Source organism: Bidens hawaiensis, unplaced genomic scaffold (genome assembly GCF_021521415.1).
Source record: "Bidens hawaiensis isolate Kalapana, Puna unplaced genomic scaffold, B.hawaiensis_p1.1 tig00023644_1, whole genome shotgun sequence".
Classification (NCBI taxonomy): Eukaryota; Viridiplantae; Streptophyta; class Magnoliopsida; order Asterales; family Asteraceae; genus Bidens; species Bidens hawaiensis.
The window spans coordinates 253353-265452 of NW_027493714.1; the positions used below are offsets into that span (position 1 = coordinate 253353).

Sequence of the window (12100 nt, forward strand, 5' to 3'; positions counted from 1 at the left end):
TGTTCCATTTTAAGAGAGAGATTCCAAATGTATCCCTTCAAAATTCAAATTCCTTATTTCTCTCCTTACAAACTCGTACGTTAGGAGTTCGAGATGACATGTTTATTAACTCACCATCTACCCTCCATGTTAGCTCAAAACTTGCCGTCTCTCCGCCATGCTAACTCAAAACTCGTCGTCTCACCGTCATGTTAGCTCAAAACTCGTTGTCTCCTCGTCATGTTAGCTCAAAACTCGTCGTCTCCCCACCATGTTACCTCCACTCTACTAAAATTTCAAAATTCATTAGGCAATGTGACCCCGACATCTACAGTCTAGGTTTGCCCAAGCATTGTCACACCTTCAATATCTCATGTTCGTTTGACATCTCTTTTTCCCACTTCCATCTTGGACTCTTGGAGTAACCGAATCACCCATCGTGAGTATCCTTTCCATCATCGTGCAATTTCTTAGATGTTCAAGAGTAAAAAGTGAAGGAAGTAAGTTATTTAGTCCGTCACAATCCAACTATTTATCCAGAAAAAGGGAGGTTTTCAGCTTCTCAATATCATCAGACTAAAATCAAAGTTCTTAATCAATTCTAACTATATTTTCTAGGTGCTGGTAATAAAGCATTTTTAGGGATGTACTTCCACGCTTTGTTACTATCATAAATGGATTAAATCACCTTGTCTCACAAGTAGAAGCTATCTGCTTTATATTGCCATCTTCGTTTTAATAGGAGTGCAATGTTGAATTTATGGAGGCCCCTACACCATGCTCTTCCGAACGTATTGGAGCTATCGCTTTATATGCTATCTAATTGACTTTACATTTATTTTCGTCACCTCATTATAATAATAATAACAACAATAATGCATTTAACGCAATGGTGTTGAAGAGGCTTTGCTATAGTCAATATATCACATGGGATGGTTTATATTAAAACATTGGAGTTACGAGAAAAAGAAAAATATGAGATGAAGAGATCAAAATGAAACCAACACATCATGATGTTTTCATGACCACTAATCTAGCAGTTCTATAGTCTTATAAAAGAGACTAATGTTAAAAAGATATACGTATCTTTTAGAAGATACATCACACTTTAAACCCAGTTTAATGTATAAAAAAGTATAAAACGATATTTTCTATATGAAATACCAGTTATTACAAAACCTGTTTAATCTTATAAACATCATCATATCGTACTCAGTAAAATCACATCAATAGCAAAGTTATAATAGGGTCTGAGGAGGGTAAAATGTAGAAAGTCTTACCTCTACCATATATGAATAGAGAGACTGCTTCCAGTGAGACCCTCCCCCCCAGCTCGATAGTGGTTTTGCATCAAGCCTTAGACATAAGACGCATAACACTTAACCATCGGGTCCCTGGCCAATTGGTGCATGTACTATTGTCTTTAGGCTATCAACGCCACTACTTGATGCCTGATTAACCATCCGTCACTTTTAACGCTATTTTCATAAAATTAGTAAAATAACGTCAAATTAGTACAATTTCACCTTCACCCACCCAAGAGTCCACATATATATACATTACATACGCACTGCAAACAAGACGTTTTTATTATACAATTGCAATTTATGTTAAAAGAAAATATATCAAGAGAGGGGAAAATACGTGGTCAAATAACCTTCTTATAGTTTTTTGTTAATGCTATAAATGATTATTGCATGTGCTTATATGATTCTTAGATTCTTATTTATTTCATTTTAAGTGATATCATATAAAAACATTACTATCACACCACCAACAATATTGCAAAGTTGACGTACTAACACTTCCACGTACATGGAGTCTAGGGATCTCAGGGTGACCAGACTTGTCGTACTAATCCATACCTTACATTTATGCACGAGGCTGTTTCCATAACCCAAACTCATAACCTTTAGGTCACATGATAACAACATTACTTATAGGAATTATCTCGGTACCATACCTGTACCGACCTAGAATTTTCCTATCCCGGATTTCTTAAAAACTCAGCACCAGTAATGATTTTTTTGCCTACGATACCAATCTCGAATTTTCCAACTTTGATTTTTTTAAAAATTTGGTACAAGTACCGGTATTACCGTTATTGAAATGGCATTTCAGTACCTTTTTGTTTATTTAAGTCGGAATATAATAAAAAATATAAAAATAGAGAGGAAACGTGCCAGTGAATTTCCATTTATATATGGGGTAGCGGCGTAACTTGTTGCCTGCTTGTCTTCTGTTTCGATGTAATCCAATAAACAATTAACAGGAAACCAAAAAAAGTTAAAACAAAGAAAATATCTTCACAACCGTGAAATAAATAATATTAAACTTTAACCTAACCTCTATATTATTATTATCGTCTCCTCCACCACCACCGTCAAACTCCTCCGTTCGCCGTTGTTAGAGATCCGTCATCCGCCGTCAAGCTCAGGTATCACTCGCTTTTTATTTTATTTTATTTTATGTTTTTATTTCCCCAACCTGCACCTTTAATTCTTCACGGAAAATATACATTATTCAAACGAAGATGACGTGTGCTTGATCTATTGATTAGTGATGAAATTGATACTAATTGTGTACTTAGAGAATATAGAAGCTATGAATTATTGTCTATTTGTTTAAATTAATTGAAATCAACGATGTAATTTGCATTTAGGTGTTTCGTAGTGTAATATACTCATATATGTTAATATTATGTGCAGAGTTTAGTTATTTTGGTTAATTGTTAATTTATGCAATCATAGTGTGAGGTCAATGTGAATCTCAACAGTTAGGGTTTTGGATAATCCACTGGTAAGATAAGGCAGCTAGAAGTACTAGGGATGGGCTCGGTACTTGTACCGAAATTACCGATTCCGAAAATCGCCAAAAATGGGTGCCGGTACTGAAGGCAAAAAAGAAGTAAAATATCGGTGCTCTACCATGTCTGTACCGATACCAAAAGTACCTGGTTCGGTACATGTTAGGTACCGGTACTGGATACCATTTGCTCATCCCTACTTAGACTATCCACAATGCTATGGGTGCCCTTAAGCGCTCTTAGGTGCCACATCATCTGCCATGTCATATCCTTACGAATTCTTAAAATCCCTCATTTTATCTCCAATCCTACAAATATCCTTACCATTCTTAGCTTCACCTTATCATCTACATACCACACACACATTATATTTAAATAAAACCTTTTTTTTACTTAATTGGGCCCACCTCATCTGCAAAAAGTAACAAAAACCAAAGCCCTTGTGGAAGGGCTTGGCTGCTTTAAACACCTAAGAGCATAATGCACCTTTTAGGGCTCTCTGTCTTGCTAGTATTACTCCTAGCCTAACCAGCTAATTTGGAATAACTACATAAGTCATCTGAATTTTATGCAAGTTAGAAAGCTTTTGAAATTGTCGGTTTTTTTTCTTTCACACATAGTTTAAGACTTTAAGTTGTCTCTGTAGAATTTATAATTAGTTGTAGTGATCACATTATTGGATCCTTGAAAATTGTAGTAAGTTTTCAAACATATTGAAAAGTAACGGAGATATCTACTAAATTATTATCACACCATAAACATAATATACTTCTTTGGTGGCTGTTAATGAGTATGATACATTGATACAAGGTGTCTAGCCTCTAGTTTGTTATACGGGAACAATATTGACAAGCAATAGAGATATCTACACAATGTTATATACATGCATCTTGCGCGAACAAAAGATAAGTGTCTGAGATGCTTCAAGTTGTTTAATGCTGCATCCTAAGGACCGGTTGAAGTTGTAATCTCATTTATTGAAAGTGCCATATGCTGTTGTATTTGTCTTTGCTAGTGTTGTGTAAGGTGTGCGAAGGAAGTTACAATAACAAGTAGAAATCATGATTTCTGAGTCTTCATGTAAGGCAGAACAGGGAAAAAGATCTAGTGATTCTCTTTGGGTACATTCCCATCTTTGTACCGTCATGATCACGATTCGTGTAGAGGTTACCTCAAGTAGGACTCGTACCTCAAACCATAATAAAACGATTGACTACTTTGTCTAGAGGTTTTGACGGTCTCTTATGAATGCACAAGGTAAGTAGGCTAATAACCAGTGAAGAGCAGAAGGTGCACGGTCCTTTTAGTTTTGTTTCATCGGGCTAAATCTATTAAGTGATGGAAGTAGTGTGTGGTGTGCTAATAGAAGCCTCTTGATACGTGTGCTACTTTTATTAACTGTTAAGTTATCCTTTTGGGTGATTGGGTTTTTGACAACAACTACATTGATTGAGCCCCAGTAAATTTTTCTTTTTCTAGAATCTAAAACCATGCTCTTTACCAGAAGTTTGTGAGCAAATAAACACGTGCCACTTGTCTTGGTAGAGAACCGTAGGCTTAAACTTATCAATCTGAAGTGAGTATGGAAGCTTTCTCATTCGTGATAGAAACACCAGAATTTTACCTAGTTTTTAAACTAAGTTTATTTAAGGTCTGAAGGATATTAAATTAGCACAGGGATGGCTATGCTATTGTTGTGTAATTTAAGGTCGGTAGTTTCCGACTTTCTGTGGTTTGCTTTTGCTCTTACAGTTTTACGTGTTATGCTCAGATCCCTAAAACTATAATAGTGACTGGCCAACTTTTAGGTGTATATCTGTTTCTATCACAAATCAGTTGATCTTAAGCACTGTCTTTGTGCATTTTTGAATTGCTCATTGGTTGAGTATATTCTCAATTCCTGTGCATTAACTTGCTGCAGGCATAAAGGAACAGGAAAATTAATCTCGATCCTGATAATATTGTTATAAATTATTCTACGACACCCATTTAACTTCCCCTTTGACCATGTCTGGACATAGTTTCCAGCTTTTTTAATTGTTATTGCTCTTGACTGATGCATGAACATAATTTCTTTAATTTTGATTTCCCAACCTTAGTAATTGCTCTTCAACCTCGTTTCTTTGCTGTTAATTGCATTGTTGATGGTACACTGTAACTCTAGAGGCTAGATACAATTTTCCACGTATCATTTTGAATCTAAATATTGGGAAGTCATTGAATTACTGATTTTCCCCTTGAATTTGCCTTTTGAACTCTTTGAGCCATACTATCCAACTAATGGCACACATTCTATCACTTTGTCACTCCCTTTCTTCTTTGAATTTGTTTCAATCTTCCCATTGTTGTCTTCTTCCTTCTGTAAATGCATCTGGCTTCTGTGTATCAATCCCAGTTGCCAAGGACACGGGCAAAGGCTAGTGCACATTCGACGTCTGTCAAGATTGAAGAACCTCCAAAGGCCCCCAAGATAGAACCAGAAGAACAGGTGGACTTTGATGGGGATGTTGAGGAGGAAGTTGAATATGAAGAAGTAGAGGAAGAAGTTGAAGAAGAAGAAGAGGAAGAAGTTGAGGAAGATGAAGATGAAGAAGAGGAGGAAGAAGAAGAGGACGATGATGATGATGAAGAAGAAGAAGATAAAACACGAGTGAAAGATGAAGAAATGGATAATGTTGAAGACGACGAAGATGTAAAGAAAAAACATGAAGAACTTCTTGCGCTTCCTCCTTATGGTTCAGAGGTATATCTTGGTGGAATACCTCTTGATGCATCTGAAGATGACTTGAAAGAGTTCTGTGAATCTGTAGGAGAAGTCACAGAGGTCTCTCTCTCTCTCTCTCTCTCTCTTATATATATACATTCATATTTTTGATGTTAATTAACATATAACAGGTTCGAATAATGAGAGGCAAAGACTCAAGTGAGAATAAAGGCTATGCTTTTGTGACCTTCAGGACTAAAGATTTGGCTTCTACTGCCATCAAGGAGCTTAATAATAGTCAGTTGAAGGTACTGCAATTTGCAATAGTTTTGAAATTGATACCGTTACATTTAATGATGCTGCATCCTATTAAAAGTTATAATTTTCTCAGGTTTTTGACTTCACATTGTTTTATGTTTTCTCAGGGTAGAAAAATTAAGTGCTCAACATCCCAAGCGAAACATAAATTATTTATTGGTAATGTTCCTAAAAACTTGACACTGGAAGACATGGAGAAGGTTGTCAAAAGGGTTGGGCCGGGCATTAATTCTGTAGAGCTATTAAAGGTTTAAACACTGATTCATTCTATTATAGTCATTGTATATGTATATCTGCTATTATTGAGCATCAAAAGACATGCAGATGGTTGAGCATCTAATATTTTTTCGCCTATTTTATTATAGGACCCACAAAACTCCAGACGGAACCGTGGTTTTGCTTTTATCGACTATTATAATCATGCGTGTGCAGAATATTCACGACAAAAGATGTCAAAGCCTGAGTTTAAGCTTGATGATAATGCTCCAACTGTTAGCTGGGCTGACCCGAAAAATACTGAGGCATCAGCTTCTTCTCAGGTGCTTACAACTTGATGAATATTTCCCCCTTTTCTTTCTGTTAACATTTACGCACATCATCATTTCATTTTCTTTGTTATGCAGGTTAAGGCAGTGTATGTCAAAAACTTGCCAAAAAATGTGACCCAGGAGCAGTTAGAAAAGATATTTGAGCACCATGGGAAGATTACAAAAGTTGTTCTTCCTCCTGCAAAAGCAGGTCATGAGAAGAGTAGGTTCGGTTTTGTTCATTTTGCAGACCGATCTAGTGTCTTGAAGGCTCTTAAGAACACCGAGAAGTATGAGCTTAATGGTAATGATAAATTGACAATAGTTACTCAAGGCTTATGATGCTTTTCAAATAAATAATATGACATATTTGTATAGGGCAAAAACTGGAGTGTTCTCTTGCTAAACCGCAAGCAGACCAGAAATCAACCGGAGGATCTTCAGGCTCACAGAAGGCTGCTATACTTCCAACCCAGCCTCGCATCGGTTATGGTTTGGTTGGTGCTGCAGGCTATGGTGCTTTGGGTGCAGGTTATGGTGCTCCAGGATATTCACAGGTGCGCTTTCTATTCTATTATGTTATATTTATTGTTATGAAATTGATGATTTTGAGTTTATTTTATGCTTAATATACTATTGTTTCACAGCCTCTTATGTATGGAAGGGCACCCGGGGCGGTTGGCATGGCTATGATGCCAATGCTTTTGCCTGATGGAAGGATTGGATATGTTCTGTAAGTGTAAATTTATTTAAAGCGAGTTTTATCATATGGTTATAATTTATGTTTTAAGCCAATGTGGGTTTTTGTTTGTGACAGGCAACAGCCAGGTGTACCGCCACACACTCCACCACCAGCACCACAACAGCAAAGAGGAGGTGGCAGTGGTGGTCGTGGAGGTGGCGGAGGCAGTTCAAGTGGTGGCCGTAGACGTGGGGGTGGGGGTCATGACAGTGGAGGTCGGGGACGTAGCCGCTACAACCCTTATTAGCTTTGTAGTAAAAGTCTAAATGTTAATTGGTGTTTCGATTTTAACTTCTATAACACGACAATCACTTATTTTAAACATGGAACGGTTTGAGTAATTTAAGTTTGCTTTAACATCTCTCCTTGTGTACTCGTGAAACTGCTACCCACTACATTTTCTGCGAGCCAGAGGGTCGGGAAGAACCAGGTAGGCATCCGTTTTACATAATTGGCTTGAATGATACAAGTTCGTTTGTTATGTGAAAGATACAATCAAACTGTTACAAGCATCAAAAGTATATGTATTTATAAGGTAGTTGATGCAATAAAAGCTTCTTACATTTTGTTGTGGACTCATGATCGCTAAATACCAAGAACTCAAGGATTGCTATGGCTCTTAAATCTGTCATGGTTAAGAGGGTGAAGATCTAGCTACAACTCGGATGTAAACATGGTTGATTATCGACAAGAGTTATGTCAAGTTTCTACAAAATGAATCAAATACCCTTCTGATCAGCCACCTATTGAGGGGTTGATCATCTTCGGTTTGCGCTTCGGATTTGTATAGAGAGGTTCTAGCATTTTATGAGCTTTAGATGGATATGCAACAAAGAGAAACCTGGTAGACGTGGCAAAGGCTGTAGCCTTGGGACTACCTTCCAATGGTCAAGTCAAAATGGTGTACACATATGTAACAAGAATGTGTTAACACTGGCTGATGCGTATATTCAGAGAGAGAGAGAGAGATGTATAAAAAGTGAATAAATGGCATATAGGGTGTACCTACTGCACTAGGTTCCCGTGTTTGCATGGGGTTTGGGGAGGGGTCGAATCGCTTCATGATGTATGCAGCCTTACCCTGCACTTTTTGTGCAGGAGGTTGTTTCTACGGCTTCAACAAGTGACCTCACAAGGCAACAACCTCACCGGTTGCTCTAGCACCTGCCTAAGCTCCCGACGATCAAGTTCAACTTGACTTTGGCTCGTTTGTTAAATGAGCTTACTTTTAGGCTCAGGCTCGTTTTAGCTCGGCTCAACCAAGCTTTTTTACAAGTCAATCTCGAGTGGCTCACTAGCTCGCGACCAGTTGAGCTCGTTTGCTCCCCTAGTTACGTTTTGTTCCGTTGACAGAATATAAACATATAAAAATACTAATAAAACATTCAAAATATTCTTTGGGACACCAAACGATGCATATTTAAATGTATACTAGATTTTATTATATTACGAGAGTTGTTTTACATTATTCATTTTATATTTATATATGTATATTTGAATTTTAATTTTATTTATTGTAAGAAAGTTAATAATTAATATATTTGAGATTTGATGATGAAATGATTTCACAAATAAATGATATATTATAATCCGGTTTAAAAACTAACTGGGTTTGGTGATACCCATTACCCATTTATTTTCTTTATTATAAAATTGTTTCTTAATTATAAATAATATATTTTTTTTAAAATAAAATAGGATATTAATTTTTAGTATAATCCTATTTTATAGGATTTTCATATCAAATATTTGATGAGATTATTTTTTAATATAATGAGATGTTATAACCCGTTTAAGAGCTATCTGGGTTTGGTGAGACATTTACCTGTGAATTCGGGTCAAATGCGTGAGAAACATTCATTTACAAATAAAGTAATCTGATGACTTGTGAGAATGGTTGTTTTACATTTTTCGTTTTTTAATATTTATTTTTTGGATTTTAATTTTCTTTATTGTAAAAAAGTTAATAATATACTTAGGGTTTGATGATGAAAGGCTTTCATTATAAATGATATGTTATAACCCGTTTAAAAGCTATATGGATTTTGTGACCCATGACCCGCTTATGTTTTTTACTATAAAATTGTTTATTAATTATAAATAATATCTTTTTCTTTTTAAATTGGATATTAAATTTTAGTATATTTCTATTTTGTAGGATTTTCATATCAAATAATTGGTAAGATTAATTTTTAATTTAATGAGATGTTATAACCCGTTTAAGAGCTATCTGGTTTTGGTAAAACTCATACCCATAAATTTGGGTTAAATCAATGAGAGGCCTCCATTTAAAAATCAAGAAATCTGGTGGTTTCTATAAAAGGAGGGAGCGACCACATCGCGACACATAGGATTTTTGGGTTTTCGTTTATATATATTATTATAGATATAATATTTATGTGTATGCATGTGTTTTATTATTTATACAAGTATATTTATTATTATTAGATTATAACATATACGTCTATGTACGTATGTGTTTTATTATTAATATAGCTATAACTATTTGTATAAGAATACAAGAGATAATATATGAAAAATAAAAAAAATAGCCTACAACGACGGCATGTCGTGAATACAGGTCCCCAAAATCTTGACTAGTTAACCTGATAATCCCGCCTAAGCTATTTTTGTAATAAAATATAACAAAATGTAATTAACCTCTAGTGACGAGTTGTCGTCGTAGGGTTTCAGAATGACGTCTTATTTTCCACCATTTCCCACCTAAGCTCACAACGACATTTTGTCGCCATAGGGTTTTCTAACCTAAAAATAGAAGAAAGTCTATGAACTTGTCGTCGCTATATCCCTAGTCCAGAGGGATAGCAGTTAGACAACCGGTAGTGGGGCGTTAAATCTCTACATTTGTGGTGATATTAGGCGGCAACACCTCCACCCTCACCCGGTGATTGGGGGGGGGGGGCAAGAACTTGTCGTCGGTGAAGGTTAGAACAATATTATTATTTTATTAACCGGACCATTGGCAAGCCTTCGGGGGGGGGGGGGTGTGCTACAAGACCATTACACCCATAAAATAAAAATTCTCTTTGTCGACGTAACCCCGCATGTTAAAACTCCCCCATGTTTTATAGCTATCAGCTGCACATGGCCTTAATGGCATATGTTGGATAAGTTAATCACAGAAAAGAAAAGAAAATAATAAAATAAAACATTAAGTTAACCGGCAAATTGATTGACCCTATTATTGACATACCGAAATTGAGTTCTTCCAAATACTAAACATCGACCTATTAAATAGATCCACAAAGGCAGAAACCTTTGATTATCTTGAGTTCTTGAGTCTTGACCCATTATATTTTTTAAAAACGAGTTTTTTGTGTGTTAGGTCACTACATTCTTCAATTTGGAGAGTCTTTTGTCTCATTCTTAACCGGGCTCACGCTGGCTTTAGAGTTTGGTTTAGGCATTGATCGATGCCAAAAGGTCAATTAAAAACATTTATAAAATATCTTTACTAGCAAAGGCAAGCGTCGAATCCACATGAATCAGTGGAAAGTGCTAATCAAGTTCAATACTAAATAACTAATTATGCTAAGTGGGCAAACAATGTTAAGCATATTAAATATTGATTTGATTTTAAAGCAATTAGAGAAAAGTCCAGGTTTCAGGCTGTGAAGCAAACTAGACCAATTGATTAAACTTGTTTGGAAAACCCGCTTGATCATGCTTATAATCAAAAGATTAGATATTTGACCTTATTGATTGTCAGAACTGAATCCGAACAATTGGTTTGGATGAATAATAACCTAATTGATTACCAGTTTTAAGGTTTGATAAATGCAATCAGCTTAATGGTTAAAGATAAACGGGTCAGTGACTCTAAGAACCTAATCCTTAAAGTTGATGACCACAAATCATTTAACTGATAAAACTTCAAAGCATTCAATTATGAAAAACTGTTTAATTGCTCAAACAAACATCAAAAGTTAACTAACCGAATGGTTAATCAAATCCAAATCCAAATCCAATACCAAGGTTTAAAACATCAAAAGTCTAGCCACGATCACAACCCTACTCCTAGAGATGGTTACAAATGGTTTAGCCTTGCATGTTCATCTTGATTAGCTTGATTATGGAGTGGAAGGATGAAAGCATGGATGATTATGGTGATTCAAGGGTGTTAGGATGGTGGAGAATGGCCCCAAAATGGCCCAAGGATGTTAGAGTATGAAGGACAGTCGTTATAGGGTTTAACCCCACTTAAATATGAAAGAAAAACAAAAAAAAATGATTTTCCCGCCAGGCTAAACAGTAAGCTACGGCCTGGCCACCTGGCCGTAGGCTATGGCTTCTGATCTCTTCTTTACGATTCCCAACTTCACCGTAAGCTATGGTGGAGTTACCGTAGCATATGGTGGTTACAGTACCAAAACTTCATTTTCTCGTTTTCTTGACATTTGTTCGCCTTTTCGTGCCCTGGTTTGCATTCCCTTAGCCGTGACTTGATTCCTTGCCATCCTAAATATTATGAATTAGCTCCTTTAAGCTCGAACACCTGTAAACATAAAACCACTCAAAGTAATCGTGTTTGATATAAAAATACAATTAACACACACGAAATTAAACACTAAAAACACATTATTTTACCCACACATCAGGCGTTCTCCTGGGAAAACATACTTTTGTTGTCACTTGACAGACGTTGTGCCACCACAAGAGCAAAACTCTCTGGCGTAACACATAGTGGGACTAAAACCCGGGTGGGCTCGGGATTCGAAGTTTTGAACTAACAATCTCGCAAGGCCTAACTCAAATCATTCATTGTCAATATCCACCCAAAATGTCACAAGTGTGGATCGAACTTGGGTCTCCAAAACCTAAGCTTCCTTCCACTAGGTCACAAGTGAAGGACAAATAAATAAACCCCAAATAAAATTCTAAATAATTAACATAATCATTAATCAAACAAACTAAAGCAACCATAAAGATTAAACTGCCCTTCCCTTAAGCAATTTGGCCCTTTCCTTGCTCTCCAAGTTTCTTTTTTCTCCTTCACCCATTTC

General features: G+C 36.2%; 1 protein-coding gene across 1 annotated transcript; it reads left to right on the forward strand.

Moving 5' to 3' along the window:
* The first annotated feature begins 5343 nt into the window (after positions 1-5343).
* On the forward strand, positions 5344-7416 carry LOC143567829 (heterogeneous nuclear ribonucleoprotein Q-like). Its single transcript, XM_077054137.1, has 8 exons — positions 5344-5609; positions 5681-5797; positions 5915-6055; positions 6173-6346; positions 6431-6638; positions 6713-6891; positions 6982-7067; positions 7152-7416. The coding sequence occupies exons 1-8, from the start codon at positions 5451-5453 to the stop codon at positions 7321-7323; spliced, it is 1236 nt and encodes a 411-aa protein (XP_076910252.1). The 5' UTR covers positions 5344-5450; the 3' UTR covers positions 7324-7416.
* The last annotated feature ends 4684 nt before the right edge of the window (positions 7417-12100 follow it).